Here is a 21,807-nt window from a genome sequence, read left to right on the forward strand (position 1 = left end):
ATACAGCAGTGTGGCACACAGATGTGCAGTGCTCCTATATACTGGTATATACAGCAGTGTGACACACAGATGTGCAGCGCTCCTGTATACTGGTATATACAGCAGTATGGCACACAGATGTGCAGTGCTCCTATATATACTGGTATATACAGCATTGTGGCACACAGATGTGCAGTGCTGGTATATACAGCAGTGTGGCACACAGATGTGCAGTGCTCCTATATACTGGTATATACAGCATTGTGACACACAGATGTGCAGTGCTCCTATATACTGGTATATACAGCATTGTGGCACACAGATGTGCAGCGTTCCTATATACTGGTATGTACAGCAGTGAGGCACACAGATGTGCAGCGCTCCTATATACTGGTATATGCAGCAGTGTGACACACAGATGTGCAGTGCTCCTATATACTGGTATATACAGCAGTATGACACACAGATGTGCAGTGCTCCTATATACTGGTATATACAGCAGTGTGGCACACAGATGTGCAGTGCTCCTATATACTGGTATATACAGCAGTATGACACACAGATGTGCAGTGCTCCTATATACTGGTGTATACAGCAGTGTGGCACACAGATGTGCAGTGCTCCTATATACTGGTATATACAGCAGTGTGACACACAGATGTGCAGCGCTCCTATATACTGGTATATGCAGCAGTGTGACACACAGATGTGCAGTGCTCCTATATACTGGTATATACAGCAGTGTGGCACACAGATGTGCAGTGCTCCTATATACTGGTATATACAGCAGTATGACACACAGATGTGCAGTGCTCCTATATACTGGTATATACAGCAGTGTGACACACAGATGTGCAGTGCTCCTCTATACTGGTATATACAGCAGTGTGGCACACAGATGTGCAGTGCTCCTATATACTGGTATATACAGCAGTATGACACACAGATGTGCAGTGCTCCTATATACTGGTGTATACAGCAGTGTGGCACACAGATGTGCAGTGCTCCTATATACTGGTATATACAGCAGTGTGACACACAGATGTGCAGCGCTCCTATATACTGGTATATGCAGCAGTGTGACACACAGATGTGCAGTGCTCCTATATACTGGTATATACAGCAGTGTGGCACACAGATGTGCATTGCTCCTATATACTGGTATATACAGCAGTGTGGCACACAGATGTGCAGCTCTCCTATATACTGGTGTATATAGCAGTGTGACACACAGATGTGCAGTGCTCCTATATACTGGTATATACAGCAGTGTGACACACAGATGTGCAGTGCTCCTATATACTGGTATATACAGCAGTGTGGCACACAGATGTGCAGCGCTCCTATATACTGGTATATACAGCAGTGTGGCACACAGATGTGCAGTGTTCTTATATACTGGTATATACAGCAGTATGGCACACAGATGTGCAGTGCTCCTATATACTGGTATATACAGCAGTGTGGCACACAGATGTGCAGTGCTCCTATATACTGGTATATACAGCAGTGTGGCACACAGATGTGCAGTGCTCCTATATACTGGTGTATACAGCAGTGTGGCACACAGATGTGCAGTGCTCCTATATACTGGTATATACAGCAGTATGACACACAGATGTGCAGTGCTCCTATATACTGGTGTATACAGCAGTGTGGCACACAGATGTGCAGTGCTCCTATATACTGGTATATACAGCAGTGTGACACACAGATGTGCAGCGCTCCTATATACTGGTATATGCAGCAGTGTGACACACAGATGTGCAGTGCTCCTATATACTGGTATATACAGCAGTGTGGCACACAGATGTGCAGTGCTCCTATATACTGGTATATACAGCAGTGTGGCACACAGATGTGCAGCTCTCCTATATACTGGTGTATATAGCAGTGTGACACACAGATGTGCAGTGCTCCTATATACTGGTATATACAGCAGTGTGGCACACAGATGTGCAGTGCTCCTATATACTGGTATATACAGCAGTATGACACACAGATGTGCAGTGCTCCTATATACTGGTATATACAGCAGTGTGGCACACAGATGTGCAGTGCTCCTATATACTGGTATATACAGCAGTGTGACACACAGATGTGCAGTGCTCCTATATACTGGTATATACAGCAGTGTGGCACACAGATGTGCAGCGCTCCTATATACTGGTATATACAGCAGTGTGGCACACAGATGTGCAGTGTTCTTATATACTGGTATATACAGCAGTATGGCACACAGATGTGCAGCGCTCCTATATACTGGTATATACAGCAGTGTGGCACACAGATGTGCAGTGCTCCTATATACTGGTATATACAGCAGTGTGACACACAGATGTGCAGTGCTCCTACATACTGGTATATACAGCAGTGTGGCACACAGATGTGCAGTGCTCCTATATACTGGTATATACAGCAGTATGACACACAGATGTGCAGTGCTCCTATATACTGGTATATACAGCAGTGTGGCACACAGATGTGCAGCTCTCCTATATACTGGTGTATATAGCAGTGTGACACACAGATGTGCAGTGCTCCTATATACTGGTATATACAGCAGTGTGGCACACAGATGTGCAGTGCTCCTATATACTGGTATATACAGCAGTATGACACACAGATGTGCAGTGCTCCTATATACTGGTATATACAGCAGTGTGACACACAGATGTGCAGTGCTCCTATATACTGGTATATACAGCAGTGTGGCACACAGATGTGCAGCGCTCCTATATACTGGTATATACAGCAGTGTGGCACACAGATGTGCAGTGTTCTTATATACTGGTATATACAGCAGTATGGCACACAGATGTGCAGCGCTCCTATATACTGGTATATACAGCAGTGTGGCACACAGATGTGCAGTGCTCCTATATACTGGTATATACAGCAGTGTGACACACAGATGTGCAGCGCTCCTATATACTGGTATATACAGCAGTGTGGCACACAGATGTGCAGTGCTCCTATATACTGGTATTTACAGCAGTGTGGCACACAGATGTGCAGTGTTCTTATATACTGGTATATACAGCAGTATGGCACACAGATGTGCAGTGCTCCTATATACTGGTATATACAGCAGTGTGACACACAGATGTGCAGTGCTCCTATATACTGGTATATACAGCAGTGTGACACACAGATGTGCAGTACTCCTATATACTAGTGTATACAGCAGTGTGGCACACAGATGTGCAGTGCTCCTATATACTAGTGTATACAGCAGTGTGGCACACAGATGTGCAGTGCTCCTATATAATGGTATATACAGCAGTGTGACACACAGATGTGCAGCGCTCCTGTATACTGGTATGTACAGCAGTGTGACACACGGATGTGCAGTGCTCCTATATACTGGTATATACAGCAGTGTGGCATACAGATGTGCAGCGCTCCTGTATACTGGTATATACAGCAGTATAACACACATGTGCAGTGCTCCTATATACTGGTGTATACAGCAGTGTGGCACACAGATGTGCAGTGCTCCTATATACTGGTATATACAGCAGTGTGACACACAGATGTGCAGCGCTCCTATATACTGGTATATACAGCAGTGTGGCACACAGATGTGCAGTGCTCCTATATACTGGTATATACAGCAGTATGGCACACAGATGTGCAGTGCTGCTATATACTGGTATATACAGCAGTGTGGCACACAGATGTGCAGTGCTGCTATATACTGGTATGTACATCAGTGTGGCAAACAGATGTGCAGTGCTCCTATATACTGGTATATACAGCAGTGTGACACACAGATGTGCAGCGCTCCTGTATACTGGTATATACAGCAGTATGGCACACAGATGTGCAGTGCTCCTATATACTGGTATATACAGCAGTGTGGCACACAGATGTGCAGTGCTCCTATATAATGGTATATACAGCAGTGTGACACACAGATGTGCAGTGCTCTTATATACTGGTATATACAGCAGTGTGGCACACAGATGTGTAGTGCTCCTATATACTGGTCTACACAGCAGTGAGGCACACAGATGTGCAGCGCTCCTATATACTGGTATATACAGCAGCGTGGCACACAGATGTGCAGTGCTCCTATATACTGGTCTACACAGCAGTGAGGCACACAGATGTGCAGTGCTCCTATATACTGGTATATGCAGCAGTGTGACACACAGATGTGCAGTGCTCCTATATATTGGTATGTACAGCAGTGAGGCACACAGATGTGCAATGCTGCTATATACTGGTACATACAGCAGTGTGACACACAGATGTGCAGTGCTCCTATATACTGGTATAAACAGCAGTGTGGCACACAGATGTGCAGTGCTCCTATATATTGGTATATACAGCAGTGTGGCACACAGATGTGCAGTGCTCCTATATATTGGTATATACAGCAGTGGGGCACACAGATGTGCAGTGCTCCTATATACTGGTATGTACAGCAGTGAGGCACACAGATGTGCAGTGCTCTTATATACTGGTCTATAAAGCAGTGGGGTACACAGATGTGCAGTGCTCCTATATACTGGTATATACAGCAGTATGGCACACAGATGTGCAGTGCTCCTATATACTGGTATATACAGCAGTGTGGCACACAGATGTGCAGTGCTCCTATATACTGGTATATGCAGCAGTGTGACACACAGATGTGCAGCGCTCCTGTATACTGGTATATACAGCAGTGTGGCACACAGATGTGCAGTGCTCCTATATATACTGGTCTATAAAGCAGTGGGGTACACAGATGTGCAGTGCTCCTATATACTGGTATATACAGCAGTATGGCACACAGATGTGCAGTGCTCCTATATACTGGTATATACAGCAGTGTGGCACACAGATGTGCAGTGCTCCTATATACTGGTATATGCAGCAGTGTGACACACAGATGTGCAGCGCTCCTGTATACTGGTATATACAGCAGTGTGGCACACAGATGTGCAGTGCTCCTATATATACTGGTATATACAGCAGTGTGACACACAGATGTGCAGTGCTCCTATATACTGGTATAAACAGCAGTGTGGCACACAGATGTGCAGTGCTCCTATATATTGGTATATACAGCAGTGTGGCACACAGATGTGCAGTGCTCCTATATATTGGTATATACAGCAGTGGGGCACACAGATGTGCAGTGCTCCTATATACTGGTATGTACAGCAGTGAGGCACACAGATGTGCAGTGCTCTTATATACTGGTCTATAAAGCAGTGGGGTACACAGATGTGCAGTGCTCCTATATACTGGTATATACAGCAGTATGGCACACAGATGTGCAGTGCTCCTATATACTGGTATATACAGCAGTGTGGCACACAGATGTGCAGCGCTCCTATATACTGGTATATGCAGCAGTGTGACACACAGATGTGCAGTGCTCCTATATACTGGTATGTACAGCAGTGAGGCACACAAATGTGCAGTGCTCTTATATACTGGTCTATAAAGCAGTAGGGCACACAGATGGGCAGTGCTCCTATATACTGGTATGTACAGCAGTGAGGCACACAGATGTGCAGTGCTCTTATATACTGGTCTATAAACAGTGGCGAAGCTAAGGAGCTGTGGGCCCCGATGCAAGTTTTACAATGGGGCCCCCCAAGCACTCTATACATAACAATTGATACAGCGCACCAGAACCTGCCAAAGGCAACTACAGTGTCAGAGAGAGTGCAAGAAGGGGATGGGGAGCAGTTTGTTAATGATTACTTCTATTCAAAGTATCTATAGAAGTGATTATTACCAGCATAGGATCAATAGAGAGCTAATACTGCAGTTGAGGGAGGGCCTTGCGGGGCCCCTCTGGCCCAAGGGCCCCGATGCGGTCGCTACCTTTGCAACCCCTATTGCTACGCCCCTGTCTATAAAGCAGTGGGGCACACAGATGTGCAGTGCTTCTATATACTGGTCTCCTCCTGGACAACTGCTAGGTTCCTGAAACTAAATCTAGACAAAATGGAATTTATGATCTTCCCACCCCGGCCATCCCTGAACCTCCCAGATGTGCATGTCACTGTTAACCACACTGTCATTCTCCCTACCTCTCAAGCCTGTTGTCTGGGTGCCACCCTGGACTCCGCAACCCCACTTCACTCCCCACATCCAAAAGCTCACAAAAGTCCTGCAACTTCCACCTCTGTAACATATGTAAGATCTGCCCTTTCCTGACCTCTGCCACCACCAAACTCCTCATCCATGCCCTTATAATTTCCCGCCTTGACTACTGCAATGCCCTGCTGTCTGGTCTCCCTATGACCCGAACAGCCCCACTACAGTCCATCATGAATGCGGCAGCCAGAATTATCCACCGCTCCCATCGCTCCACCACCGCGGCTCCCCTCCGTGAATCCCTCCACTGGCTTCCTATCCAGTCCAGAATCAGATTCAAGATACTTTGTCTGACCTACAAATCTGTCCACAAAACCTGTCCAACCTACATTTCCGATCTTACTCAGAGGTACACACTAGGGATGGGATGAATCCACAATTTCTTCGAATCCGAATCCGGATCCGAATCTAAAAAGGTTCTCGAATATCTCGAACCTTTCGAATCCTGAATCTAACGAATCCTGCACATAAAAATTGTGCGATCCGTGGTATAGTTGCCCGCAGTATAGGTACCCAGGCATAGGTAGCGAGGTAAAGGTGCCTTCAGTATAGCTAGCTAGGTATGGGTGCCTTCAATATTGGTAGCTTTCAGTATAGGTAGCAAGGTATAGGGGCCTTCAGTATAGGTAGCAGGGTATATGGGCCTTCAGTATAGGTAGCAGGGTATATGGGCCTTCAGTATAGGTGTCAGGGAATATGGGCCTTCAGTATAGGTAGCAAGGTATAGGGGCCTTCAGTATAGGTAGCAGGGTTTATGGGCCTTCAGTATAGGTAGCAGGGTATATGGGCCTTCAGTATAGGTAGCAGGGTATATGGGCCTTCAGTATAGGTAGCAGGGTATATGGGCCTTCAGTATAGGTAGCAGGGTATATGGGCCTTCAGTATAGGTAGCAGGGTATATGGGCCTTCAGTATAGGTAGCAGGGTATATGGGCCTTCAGTATAGGTAGCAGGGTATATGGGCCTTCAGTATAGGTAGCAGGGTATATGGGCCTTCAGTATAGGTAGCAGGGTATATGGGCCTTCAGTATCGGTAGCAGGGTACATGTGCCTTCAGTATCGGTAGCAAGGTATAGGGGCCTTCAGTATAGATAGCACAGTACATGTGCTTTCAGTATTGGTAGGTAACTAGGTATAGGGGCCTTCAGTATAGGTAGCAGGGTATATGTGCCTTCAGTATAGGTAGCAGGGTATATGTGCCTTCAGTATAGGTAGGTAGCTAGGTATAGGGGCCTTCAGTATAGGTAGTAAGGTACATGTGCCTTCAGTGTAGGTAGGTAGGTAGGTAGGTAAAGGGACCTTCAGTATAGGTAGCAGGGTATAGGGCCTTAAGTATAGGTAGGTAGGTATGTAGGTAGGTAGGTATAGGGGCCTTTAGGTAGGTAGGTAGGTAAAGGGACCTTCAGTATAGGTAGCAGGGTATAGGGCCTTAAGTATAGGTAAGTATGTAGGTAGGCAGGTATAGGTGCCTTTAGGTAGGTAGGTACGTATAGGGGGCCTGTAGGTAGGTAGGTAGGTATTGAGGCCTGTAGGTAGGTATAGTGGCCTGTAGGTAGGTATAGGGGCCTTTAGGTAGGTAGGTAGGTATAGGGGCCTTTAGGTAGGTAGGTAGGTAGGTACGTATAGGGGGCCTTTAGGTAGGTATAGCGGCCTGTAGGTAGGTAGGTATAGCAGCCTGTAGGTAGGTAAAGATAGTGGCCGGTAGGTAGGTAGGTAGGTATAGTGGCCTGTAGGTAGGTAGGTAGGTAGGTATAGCAGCCTGTAGGTAGGTAGGTAGGTAGGCATAGCAGCCTGTAGGTAGGTAAGGATAGTGGCCGGTAGGTAGGTATAGTGGCCTGTAGGTAGGTATAGTGTCCGGTAGGTAGGTAGGTATAGGTGCCTTTAGGTAGGTAGGTATGTATAGGGGGCCTGTATGTAGGTGGGTAGGTAGGTAGGTATTGAGGCCTGTAGGTAGGTATAGTGGCCTGTAGGTAGGTAGGTATAGGGGCCATTAGGTAGGTAGGTAGGTAGGTATAGGGGCCTTTAGGTAGGTAGGTATAGGGGCCTTTAGGTAGGTATAGGGGCCTTTAGGTAGGTATAGGGGCCTTTAGGTAGGCAGGTAGGTGCGTATAGGGGGCCTTTAGGTAGGTATAGGGGCCTGTAGGTAGGTAGGTATAGCGGCCTGTAGGTAGGGATAGTGTTAGGTCGGTAGGTAGATAGAACCCCCCTCCCCCGCCAACCCCCCCACGGCCCCCTCCATCCCCCGTGCCTCCTCCGCTCACCCCTGCATAATCTACTCACCTTTCCCGTGGAGCGCAGAGCGGCAGACCTCTTCGTTACTTCCCTGTTCCCTCTAGTGGCCGGACCGGCTCTTACTAATGACGTCATTGTAAGAGCCGGTCACTAGGGGGAACCAGGAAGTCGGCGAGAGGTCTGCCGCTCTGCGCTCCGCTATGGATAGGTGAGTGGATGCGGGCAAGGGGGGCGAGCGGAGGAGGCGCGGGGGGGGGGGGGGTCGGAGGAGGTCGGAGGAGGACGAGTGCGAGCAGCGGATGCGCGGCGATGCGGCGTCGGGATTCGGCGGATTCGTATAGTGGAAAATGGCGTCGGGATTCGAATCCACGAATCTCGAATATTTCCTAATATTCGAGGGATTCGTGGATTCGCCGGATTCGTCGTCCCACCCCTAGTACACACCTAACCACTCACTCCGCTCCTCCAATGAACTTCGCCTGACCGCCCCCCGCATCACCCAGTCCCATGCACGCCTCCAGGACTTCTCAAGAGCTGCTCCAACACTATGGAACTTCCTACCTCCACCCATTAGGGCAGCCCTCTCCTTCAACATCTTCAAGAAGGCCCTCAAAACGCACCTTTTCACTCTGGCCTACTACCCCTCACAAGCGCTCTAAACCCACAGCTGAACTCTGTCTGGTCCCCTACCTTTCGTGTCCCTACCTCTCCTTCTAGATTGCAAGCCTTCGGCAGGGTCCTCACTCCTTTTGTGTCCTACCTGATCATGCACCTCCATTACTGTAAACCCATGCTATGCATTTGAGTGAACTCAACTTGCCTAATCTCCATGCTTCCGTCCAGTGAGCATTACCTTGTACTCATACTGCACTGCATGATCTGGTTTGCATGTATTCCTGTATTGTTGTATTGCTGTATGTCACCCCTAAATATTGTCTGTAACTTAAACTAATGTCCAGCGCTGCGTAATATGTTGGCGCTTTATAAATACAATAAATAAATAAATAAAAATATACAGCAGTGTGGCACACAGATGTGCAGTGCTCCTATATACTGGTATATACAGCAGTGTTTGTACGCTGGTAGTGACTGTATACAGTAGTTTTTGCATAGTCAGACAAGACAGATGTACAGTGTTCCTACAGTGGGTTGCAAAAGTATTCGGCCCCCTTGAAGTTTTCCACATTTTGTCACATTACTGCCACAAACATGCATCAATTTTATTGGAATTCCACGTAAAAGACCAATATAAAGTGGTGTACATGTGAGAAGTGGAACGAAACATTTTTTACAAATAAATAACTGGGTGTGGGGTGTGCGTAATTATTCAGCGCCCCTGAGTCAATACTTTGTAGAACCACCTTTTGCTGCAATTACAGCTGCCAGTCTTTTAGGGTATGTCTCTACCAGCTTTGCACATCTAGAGACTGAAATCCTTGCCCATTCTTCTTTGCAAAACAGCTCCAGCTCAGTCAGATTAGATGGACAGCGTTTGTGAACAGCAGTTTTCAGATCTTGCCACAGATTCTCGATTGGATTTAAGCCCAATCTACACGATACGATTCTTTGTACAATTCGATTACGATTCTATTTACGATCCGACATGTCCGATCAGGATTCGATTCGATTCAATTCGATTTGCCATTGCAAAACAATGGCAAATCGAATTGAATCGAATCGAATCCTGATCGGACATGTCGGATTTAATCAGATCGTAAATAGAATTGTAATCGAATCGTACAAAGAATCGTATCGTGTAGATGGGGCTTTAGATTTGGACTTTGACTGGGCCATTCTAACACATAGATATGTTGTTTTAAACCATTCCATTGTTGCCCTGGCTTTATGTTTAGGGTTGTTGTCCTGCTGGAAGGTGAACCTCTGCCCCAGTCTCAAGTCTTTTGCAGACTCCAAGAGGTTTTCTTCCAAGTTTGCCCTGTATTTGGCTCCATCCATCTTTCCATCAACTCTGACCAGCTTCCCTGTCCCTGCTGAAGACTCGTTGCACCCCCCGAGCATGATGCTGCCAACACCATATTTGAAAGTGGGGATGGTGTGTTCAGAGTAATGTGCAGTGTTAGTTTTCTGCCACACAAAGCGTTTTGCATTTTGGCCAAAAAGTTCCATTTTGGTCTCATCTGACCAGAGCCCCTTCTTCCACATGGTTGCTGTGTCCCCCACATGGCTTGTGGCAAACTACAAACGGGACTTCTTATGCTTTCTGTTAACAATGGCTTTCTTCTTGCCACTCTTCCATAAAGGCAAACTTTGTGCAGTGCATAACTAATAGCTGTCCTATGGACAGATTTCCCCACCAGTGCTGTAGATCTCTGCAGCTCGTCCAGAGTCACTATGGGCCTCTTGACTGCATTTCTGATCAGCGCTCTCCTTGTTCGGCCTGTGAGTTTAGGTGGACGGTCTTGTCTTGGTAGGTGTACAGTTGTGCCATACTCCTTCCATTTCTGAATGATCGCTTGAACAGTACTCCGTGGGATGTTCAAGGCTTTGGAAATCTTTTTGTAGCCTAAGCCTGCTTTAAATTTCTCAATAACTTGATCCTTGACCTGTCTTGTGTGTTCTTTGGACTTCACGGTGTTATTATTATTATTTATTTATAAAGCGCCAACATATTCCGTGGCGCTGTACAATGTAAGAAAACAAATAAGGGATACATAATGATACAGACAATGATATACATGAAATATGAACACTGATACAAGATACAGCACTGCTGATTACAACTTGATTTAACATGATGACTAAAATGTATAAATTTCTAACAGTGTGCAAGCAATTGAATTAATAACAGTCCATGACACAAAAGGGTGAGAGCCCTGCCCTTGCGAGCTTACAATCTAAAGGAATGGGGTGGAAACAAGAGGTGCTCCCTATATTCTCTTAGACAACCTCTGATGCCCTCACAGAGCAGCTGTATTTGTACTGACATTAGATTACACACAGGTGCACTCTATTTAGTCATTAGCACTCATCAGCATGGCCGGATTTCTGGCAAGGCCACATAGGCCATGGCCTAGGGCACCAGATAAATAAGGGGCGGCCTGCAGACAGTGGGCATTATTTGCAGGGCATTATTTGCAAGTGTCCAATCAAATGAAAGTGGTCAGGATAACTGCACTATTAGTACCAGCTGGCATCTGCCTGTGCTGTGCTACAGGCAGCTGCAGTCCGTTAACCAAACGTTTGTGAACAGTGTGTGACTAGCAAAAAGCCAGACCTTGTCCAATGACATAGCAGCAGCTCCAGGCAGTTACAGAAGGCCGGGTCTCACACACTTGGTGTGGGGGATGAAAGGACCAGGGGCAGCACCAGCAAATAGTACAGAATACAGAAGGCAGCCTCTCACAGTACCCATTTCTTAATTATTGATTGGCCAGCGCTGTTACCCTGGAGACAGCAGTGGGTACAGGACTCACTTTTACGTGTTGCTGACCCCACCCAATGTCCAATTGTGAGCCACTTTTGACTATGTGTGTATGGTGGAAGGCTCCTACCACGCCCATCACCTGTAGATCGCTTGATTGACCAGTTCCCCCGTGTGACATGATTGATTCACTTCATGTTGCCATGGAGACCTTGGCACTAGCCCCAATAGTGGACACCATCGGCCCAAATTTTTTTTGATGGATGTGTGTGGAGAGAGGTGGTAGGATACGGTTGGGGCGGCTGGTAATAGTCGGCCTTGGGCGGTAAGAAGTACAAATCCCGCCCTGCTCATCAGGCAATATCTATAGGCAACTGACTGCACTCAGATCAAAGGGGGCCGAATAATTATGCACACACACCTTTGCAGTTATTTATTTGTAAAAAATGTTTGGAATCATGTATGATTTTCGTTCCACTTCTCACATGTACACCACTTTGTATTGGTCTTTCATGTGGAATTCCAATAACATTGATTCATGTTTGTGGCAGTAATGTGACAAAATGTGGAAAACTTCAAGGGGGCCGAATACTTTTGCAACCCACTGTATATACTGGTATATACAGCAGTGTGACACAGATGTGCAGTGCTCTTATATACTGGTATATACAGCAGTGTGTGTAAGCTTGTACTGGTTGGTAGTTAATGTAAACAGTAGTTTTTGCACAGTCAGAGCACAGACATGTGCAGTGCTCCTATATACTGGTATATACAGCAGCAGTTATAGGTAGTGGGAGCTGCACATGCGCAGTAGGACACACCAGGAAGTGCTAGTGAAGCTCTATGCCAGGCACAGGCTTCTGGTGTGTTGGGGCTGTGCTGGTCGCCTTTGCTGCTATTTCACTGCATCAGGAGTATTCCCAGTCCGGGGACTTGCCAAGGTATTATTAACTCTTTCCTGACACCCTGTTCCTTCCTTGAGATACACTCTCCTCTTACCCTGTATAATGGTCTCTGCCTGGGTCCATACAGCCTCTGCATGCTGCTATACAGGTGAAACTCGAAAAGTTAGAATATCTTTCAAAAGTTCATTTATTCCAGTCATTCAACTTAAAGGCAGACTTAAGTCAACTTAAACAAACAAATTTAACGTACCTGGGGCTTCTTGCAGCCCCCTGGAGCCCTCCTGTGCCCACAACGCTAGTCCAAGTCCCTCCGGCCAGCGGCGGCAACTCCTGCTAAGTTGGCCGGTCAACGCTAGTCGGTGGCTACTGTGCATGTGCAGTCCCGAGCCCCACGCACCCTGATTGCACTCTCGCGATTGGGAGCGCTCTGTGCATGCAGAGTAGCTATTTTTGCATACTGCACATGTGCAGAACACTCCAGACTGCGGGAATGTGATAAGGAGGCGTGTGGCCGGACAACTTTACAGGGGTCGCCGCCACTAGTCGGAGGGACTTGGACTGGCGTCGTGGGCACAGGAGAACTCCAGGGAGCTGCAAGAAGCCCCAGGTAAGTAAAAAAAAAAAAAAATTAAGTTGACTTAAGATTTCCTTTAAAATGTGAAACTAATCTATGAAATAGAATCTTTACATGCAAAGGGAGATAGGTACTTATCCGTTAGCCGGGCGCATCCGGCAGGTGGCGCTAATTACTATTCCCCCTCCAGGCCGACATGGATAGTAGGGAAAGATGTAACTCTGGTGGAGTTTTGTCGCCACCTAGAGGATGCGCCCGGCTAACGGATAAGTACCGGGAGATATTTCAAGCTTTTATTTGTTATAATTTTGATGATTGTGGTTTACAGCTTAAGGGCTGGAATCCACTAGAGCGATTTTTGTAAGCGTTTAGGGAGCAATTCAAAACGCTAGCGCTTTCCCTAAATGCTCAGCTAATGTTAATGGATGGGCCAAATTCCACTGGAGCGATTGCGATTACCAAAATCGCCAAACGCATGACATGCAGCATTTTCAGCATTTAGCATTAGTGTTTCTGCAATGTAAAGTATATAATCGCTGGCGTAATCGCTCATCAAGACCTTCACAGAGCGATTTTGCTAGCGTTCTAAATTACTGAACACTGTAAAAAAAAAAATTAATTGAAAGGATCAATCAGAATTAAAAACTCTAATCTCTACACAATTGCTGGCAAAACACTTACACTTTTTAAAATCGCTACCAAACTACCAGAAAACGCTCATGAAATGCTTACTAAACACTTACTAAAAACGCTAGCGATAGCGATTAGTAGTGGGTTCCAGGCCTAAGAGAACCCCAAAATCTAAATCTCATTCAAATATTGTGAAAATGTTCAATTTTCTAGGCTCAAAGTGTCAGACTCTAATCAGCTAATTCATCCAAAACACCTGCAAAGGGTTCCTATTTTATATAGTATTTCCACCTTTTAAAGGAGAACCGTAGAGAGAGGAGTATGGAGGCTGCCATATTTATTTCCTTTAAGCAGTACCAGTTGCCTGGCTATCTTGCAGATCCTCTGCCTCTAATACTTTCAGCCATAGACCCTGAACAAGCATGCAGAAGATCAGGTTTTTACTGACAATTTTGACAGATCTGACAAGATTAGCTGCATGCTTGTTTCTGGTGTGATTCAGCCACTACTTCAGCCTAATAGATCAGCAGGGCTGCCAGGCAACTGGTATTGCTTAAGGCTACTTACACACCGAGACGTTGCGTTTTAGGGGACGTTATGGTCGCATAACGTGCCCCTAACGCAACGCCTGGTGCTCTTAGATGTGGACGTCAGAGTGAGCCGCGTTGTGCAGCTGACTCTGGCGCCCGTGATGCCGCGATGCGTACTCTTTGACGCATGCGGCATCACGTGGTCCCGCCAGCCAATCGCCGCACAGAGCGGACGCTCCAGGAAGTAAACACTGCACGTCACACCGTGCAGTGAATATTATTTAGCCATGTGGCTGGCTGAGGAGGAGGAGGGAAGACCTCCTCCTCCAACACTACTGAGCATGTGCAAACAGTCTAACGCCGTAGCATGCAGCACATTCAACTGACGTCCTGCGTTACAATGTAACGCAACGTGGGCACTGTGAACAGCCCATTGATTTTTCATAACTGTGCGGTGGGCTGCGTTACAGGCTGCACTAACGTGCGCCTGTAACGTCTCAATGTGAAAGCAGCCTAAAAGGAAATAAATATGGCAGCCTCCATATATCGCTCACTACAATTCTCCTTTAAGTTGAATTACTGAAATAAATGGACTTTTGCAAGATATTCTAATTGTGCGAGTTTGCAGGGCAGGGTGTGGATGAGTTCTTCTATGTGTTGCCAGGGCTCTCCCTCAGGGGGATCTGTATAATGAGGGTCCCCACCGTCCAGGGGAGGACTGGGACCTTTTGGCCTGGGGGGAAAACACAAACTAGAGGCCCGTTTTCACGGCAGCCCCAGCCCAAATGACATCACACACGTGTCCCACGTGCTATATGCCGGTAGTCACGTGGGAAATACAGCAAAGACACTCGAGGGACAGCGTGACAGGTAAAGTATAAATGCACTGGCACCAGGGGCACATAATACATTTTGAGTAACAACGGTCAGGGTTTCTATCTCTTACACAAGTACTGCAAGCAGCCCTTCTGGAGTCTAGGGTCTGTCTGCAAGCAGCCCTTCTGGAGTCTAGGGACTGTCAAAAACTTTTCAACTTAGACAATATGTTTATGTAGCTGTGCACATGCAGTTAACAATGGTGAGAGACCAGACAGATTTTTTCCCACGGACCCTGCAGGTAAGCCTCTGCTCTGTATCATGCAGTGTATATTTACTAGCTTGCCCGCCCTGCAATTGCTCTGTAATTGGGCGTTTATTTCCCTCTTTCAGCCTAGTGTTTCACATCGCCTTATACAAAAACCTGAATTCACCAGGCACAGTGCCAGCCCTAAATCATTAAATTAGAGGCAGCCTGGGGGGAAATCGCCCCCCTTCCCCCCTGGCCAGTCCTCCCCTGCCACCGTCTTCCACAGGGGGCCCCGATCTGCTGACCCATGTTTACTGCTGCCAGACGCTCCCTGAGGCCCCTTGTATTCCTGAGGCACTTTGCTTCCCTGAGGTTAGTTTTGCAGTGTGAGAGCTGCTGTGCTCTGTGTTTATTGTTCCCCTGGTAAATAATGGTTCCTATGCCAGCGGTGATCTCTGCTGCACTAATAATGACTTTGCCTTGCCACAATCTGCAGAGCAGCCCAGGTTTTTTACACATAGGGCGGGGTTGCCCTCCTTGCACACACTGCTTCTGCTACACCATTCTAAAGCAGGGGTGCCTTTCTGGTATGATTCATTCTGAATGTAAATGTAATTTTGCCTTCTTAATACAGAAGGTATTCACAACAATTCAGCTGTAAACGAGCAACTGTGGTTTCCCATGATGCCTCACTCCCAAATATGCAAATTATCTCTTTATGCCCCTGAAAGCAAAGCTGCACATCCAGAACTGCTGAAGTATAGTGAACATGTAGCCAATATATTTGAGCCCATTAATCCAACATACACATAGCCTGTTTCGGATTTATTGGTCCTCCTCAGTGCATGGCAGGCATTGATCTGGCTCTAAGGGCCAGCTCACACTAGAGTGGATGCAAAACAGAAACAATAAGTGCAGGCCGGTTCTGGACTTTTTGCTACCTGAGGAAAACTTGTGAGGATGCAGGTAGCCAGATATATGTGCCCCCTGTATAGTGTAGCCATGTATAGTTGCCCTCAGTATAGTTTCCCCAGTATAGGTCACTAGTATAGTTGCCCTCAGTATAGGTAGTATAGTTGCCCCAGTATAGGTAGTATAGTTGCCCCAGTATAGGTAGTATAGTTGCCCCCAGTATAGTTGCCCCAGTACCGGTAGTATAGTTGCCCCCAGTATAGGTAGTTAGTATAGTTGCTCCCAGTATAGATTAGCGAGATAGGTTCCCCTGGCGGCCCCTCACTCCCCGGCTCCCGCTTTCCTTCTTGAAGCAAGCAGCAGCCACCTCCTGGAGCAGGACAGGCTCACCGGGTCCCCCTCATCTGTCCTGCTTGTAGACCTCAGATCTGTGTGACCCGCCGCGGCTCTCATAGCAGCGTGTATACCGGAAGTCCCCCCCCCAGCACTGGTGTGGTGTGGGTTGTAAAGGTGATGCAAACTGTGTAGCCCAATGGTTCCTGGGTGCTCTGACCGTTTAGAGCCAACAGAATGTCTCTTTCTCAAAGACAACAATGGCGTAGCATATGCATGGAGGGAAGTCTCCATGATGTGCACTCCTAGGTGACTGCAGCTGCACCAGTACTCAGCACTGTTGCACATCGTGTAGACTTCCATCCGTGCACATGCCTAGCCATTGTTGTCCTTGAAAAAAAGACACCCTGTTGTCGGGAAACATTGGAATCATGTGATATGCAGCAATAACATAAGCTGAATCTTATCCGGAATGCCAACCGTTTACTCTGGCTTTTCAGGACTGGCCCTGCTGTTATATTTTTTGTTGCTGTTTGTGGTAAGTGTAGCTTATACAGGGCTGTTTTTAACTAAAGGCAATCCAGGCCATTGCCTGGAGTGCCATTGGTCCTGGGGGGCGCCATAGCCCTGGATTAAGCCCCACCTCAATGAAGTCCTGCCAAACAAAGTCCCGCCCATGAATAAAGCCCTGCCTTCCACAGGATCTTGATCACCTGCTGCTGCTGCTGCGTGTGCAGCAGCAGGAAGTTCGGTGTCCTGAAGAGCAGCAGCATCACTGGCCCCTGGAGAGCAGACATCAAAAGGAGGAGATCCGCTCATCTCCTAAGACATACATAGTTGTTTCTGCAGGATTGGCACTTTATCGCTCACTGTTTACCGTATTCCTCCTGATCACAGAATGGCTGCAGATATCGGGACGCTGCGAGAGGAGTACAGGAAGCTGAACAGATCCTGCTTCCTGCTGGGGGCCTCTGGGGAGACGGGGAAGGAGCTGCTGAAACAAATCCTACAGAGCCGCCTCTTCTCCAAGATCACTCTGATTGGGCGACGCAAGCTGGAGTACGAAGACCCAGCCTATAAGGATGTGGTGAGTCTCATATTGACTGTACCTTTACAGTACACCCGGTTTCCGAAAATAAGTTTACAACTACACCACATGCTGATAAGTCCAAATTTACAATACTACCGGTCCTGTACAGACATGAGTAACTACTGGTAGTTTTTATGGGCACTTCTTTTTTACATATATTCGAGCAGGAGGAGGATGAGAAGTTATATACTTAAAGGGAAGGTCCAAGCTAATTAAAAACAAAAAATCTACGTACCTTACGTTAGCCCAAGTGCTTCCACAGGCCTCCAAAGCAGTCTTTTTGCCTAATACACACAGTACGATTTTCCGTGCGATAGATGGATCCGATAGGTAAAATCCGTCAATTCCGATATTGCTCCCGATCGTTTCCGCGCTCAATTTCTCGATAAGAAAAACGAATGAATATAAGAAAACCGAGCGCAGAATCGAGTGCAGAATCGTGCGTTAAAAAGGATCGAGTCGCAAAATTGCACGGAAAATCTTACTGTGTGTACCCAGCATATGACTGATCAATCGTAGACTGCTAGCCGGGGAGTCTGCGGGGGAATGCGGAGACCGGGAGAGAACTGCAAGGCTCTATACGACCCAGAGCCTTCCCTCTCCTTAGAAAAGTATTTGATTTTTGTTTTTAAAATTGCTTCAGACTCCCTTTCAGTTTCTGTCTTCTACCTGACAAGACTGCTAATCCGACTCCTGTCTTCTGCATGTCTTATCCCTCAGCTGCAGGAAGTGGTGGACTTTGAGAAGCTGGACGACTATGCCTCAGCCTTCCAAGGACATGATGTGGGATTCTGCTGTCTGGGCACCACCAGGGGAAAATCCGGAGAGGTGAGCAGAGATGTAATTCTGGACTGATGTAACAATGTTCAGTAGATGAGATCACTGCTCCTTTTTAAAAGGAAAAGTTACCTTCTTCAACATAAATTTGTTCACTCATCAGAATTTCTGCTGGAGCAGAGGAATATGGGAAACAAAGGTGTGGAGGTTTTGTCAGGCGGCCCCCATTGTGGCGGAGGGGGGGGGGGCGATAGGTTAAAGGTGGCGAAATCTCCGGCCTGTTCTTCAGCGGTGAGTTGGGCCGGTGAATAGAGGGATGCTGCCGGGCATTGAAATGAGGTGACTGGCTAATCGCAGAGGGGAAAGGGATCCTGCCGTATTTGTGTCACTTTAATTTCCCTCAGACAATGGCCGATGGCTGGGCTCTATTAAGCCCCGCGTAACACAGGAGTAAAGCTGAGGAAATCACAGGCTCACTTTAATCAAATGACACGACGGCCAGACGGGAGGCTGGCAGGAGGCAGCGTGGGTAGCGGAGCTCCGGATTGGCAGGAGATAGAGATGGGAAGTTCGGATCTTTTCAATGATCCGGATGATTCGAATCGGATCATTGAAGAGATCCGGATCTTTGATCCGAATCTCGGATCATTTTACTACCGGAAGCATTCGGGGGTGAAATGAACAGCAGGACAGGTCTGTGGACAGGAGACGGGGAGGGAGTGGACACACAGAGAAGGGGAGAAGATGGACAGAGGGCAGGGAGTGGACAGAGGGCAGGGAGTGGACAGAGAAGGGAGGAGGGACGAGCAGAGAGCAGAAATGTTTGCACGTAATACCCACATGCTGAAGTCATATGCTTTACATATATTTCACCTATATGTTCATCTGTACACGCTGAAAGAAAAGGTCGCACAGTGAAAGAAAGCATTCCCAGAAGATAAGTGCAGCTGTTTAGTGCCGAGTGCAGGAGGATTATATTGCCTTTCAATCACACTGTCTGCAAAGTTACTGAGCTGTGCTGAGCCAAAAGCTTCCAATGTGATCACTGCAGCACTACGGAACAGACAGCCTGTAATGGGCAGCACGTTATAGCCAGTATGTGTGCTCTACACATATCTGGCAGTGGCACCCATGTCCCCTCTCTCCCATCTACCTGTCTCCCTGCAAGGCTGCCTCCCTTCCAACAGAGCGATCCCTGCTTCCAGGACCCCGCTGCCCGCTGAGAGGGGGCGTGTCGCTCCTGGCCCCGCCCCTTTTACGATCCGAATCGTTCATTTTGATGATTCGGATGATCGACTCATAAAATAGATTCGGAATCGTTCATGATCCGGACAACACTAGCAGGAGAATGTGACGTGGGCGGGAGAGATGGCGGACTCCAGCGATACTTCAGCAGTCACCACCTCTGCTTATTGGGGGTGAAATCAGCAGGATTTTTTTTTTAAGGGGAATATATTGTGGGGGGATTTGAAATATGTTAATTTTTTTTTCTGTTTAACAAGTTTGTAATCTAACCTTCATTTTGATTCACATTACTGTGCAGGAGATACAAGACACGCATGGATCACTTTTTTGTGGGTTTTATTTTGTTTCTACTTATGGGCCTTTCACACCAGCAATATTGCCGTACACAGGCAGCACCAGATCACCGATACTAACGCCAGCAGATTAGTGCACAAATTAGGGCAACCCATGATACTTGGGTAACGCGAGTGTTGCTATGGTAATAACCGAAGTCGCGCTCGCATGTACTCTGCTGCCATTAGCATGGATAATATTGCCGTGTGCATGAGGCCCTATTATTATTATTTAGTATGTACTGCATATACTAAATAATATATATAGTCTGTCGTTCTGTTATAAAAGATTCCACCCCTGGACTGGGTCATATTAGAACATACAATGGGTTGCTGTAAAAATGTCTAATGTGAGCGCCCACAGTGAGAACTTGTTTAAAAAAATATATACGCCTTGTACTGGATTTATTAAAAAAAAGAAACTTGCTGTGGATGCTGCATGCAAGTACAGTCACACAGTCACTATTTCCCTTACTTTTCAGCAACCATGACTATAATTTGATACAATGCAGCCCGCCCTCTGGTGGTAGATGTAGTAACTACAGTCACACAGATACAAATTCACAAATCACTCTTATTATCCCTTGCTGGGATATGATATAACTCGGGCTGTCCTTTATGCCTAGTACACACTAGCAATTTTGATGGATCAATCATTGGTCAATTTTACCACCTCCATGTAGTATGACCATTTACCTATATAATCTGCATAGAATTGAAAATCTGTTTGGCCCTCATACTACATGGAGGTGGTAAAATTGACCAATGATTGATCCATCAAAATTGCTAGTGTGTACTAGCCTTTAGTTGCAGGACATGCAACAGCACTCACACACCCGCTACTTCATATGCCACTCAGCAGTCCTTACTATGATCGGGTATGACTCAGGTAAGGGTGGGAAATCCTAATCCTGTAATACCAGACAGTCCTAATTAAGCATCTAGGTTTACAAGATGTATCCTCTGCAGATGCTTGGAGATATCTGGAGATTTCTTAGTACATCTAACATATTACTAATAAAAATGAATGCAGACCCTAAAATGCTGGTCACATGGCCTGTGTGCCTGTTTCCAAAACCCCTTCAGAGCAGCTCACTAGCAGTCTTCATGCTGGCCCCCCCACACGTGACAGCTGCAAGGAGTAGGGATGATCACGAATATGCAAATTATTCAGCGTTGATGCAAATTTATGCAAATTCTTATGCAAATATATGCAGCTTGAAAATGGACCCATCAATCTAAACCTGCATAATTTCAGAACAATTTACATCTCATTGATCATTCCTAACAGTGGTTATCTGAGTGACTGAAGCCTTTCTGTCAGCTCAAACTAGTCTGGCCATTCTCCTCTGACCTCTTTTATCAAACTTAAAGTGGATTTCTGAATCTAGTCAAATCTGATTAGCCAAAAATCTGTGTTCAATTCTCAGTAAAAGCACAGTTATTAATGGCACATATCTGCAGACCGGCTGAACATTTATGTATGTGAGTGACTACAGCTGAACTATCTTCTGACAAATCCTTCAAGTGGAGCTCTAGAACATTCTTCTCTTCTCTGACCGCTCTAATTAATGATTCCATCTGCAGAATTGTCACTCTCTAGATGTTCTTCCTTTTTCACATGATTCTGAGTAAACACTAGAGACTGTCCTGTGTGAGAATCCCGATAGATCAGCAGTCACAGAAATACTCAAACCAGCCCCTCTGCCACCAACA

At 46.6% G+C, this 21,807-nt stretch overlaps 1 protein-coding gene across 3 annotated transcripts in view; it reads left to right on the forward strand.

Annotated features, from left to right (window-relative positions):
• The window catches only part of LOC137539236 (oxidoreductase HTATIP2-like), a 121,402-nt gene that overhangs the window by 91,664 nt on the left and 7,931 nt on the right, over positions 1 to 21,807 (forward strand). The window contains exons 1-4 of one of the 3 annotated variants that reach the window (XM_068261781.1): positions 12,550 to 12,638; positions 15,689 to 15,774; positions 17,545 to 17,734; positions 18,458 to 18,565. In XM_068261781.1, coding sequence (XP_068117882.1) covers positions 15,710 to 15,774; positions 17,545 to 17,734; positions 18,458 to 18,565 — 363 coding nt within the window. In that variant the 5' untranslated portion in view covers positions 12,550 to 12,638; positions 15,689 to 15,709. Of the gene's footprint in view, positions 1 to 12,531; positions 12,639 to 15,688; positions 15,775 to 17,544; positions 17,735 to 18,457; positions 18,566 to 21,807 lie in introns of those variants that run through there. The other 2 variants (XM_068261780.1, XM_068261782.1) reach the window with 2 other exon arrangements.

This window comes from Hyperolius riggenbachi, chromosome 11, assembly GCF_040937935.1.
Source record: "Hyperolius riggenbachi isolate aHypRig1 chromosome 11, aHypRig1.pri, whole genome shotgun sequence".
Lineage (NCBI taxonomy): Eukaryota > Metazoa > Chordata > Amphibia > Anura > Hyperoliidae > Hyperolius > Hyperolius riggenbachi.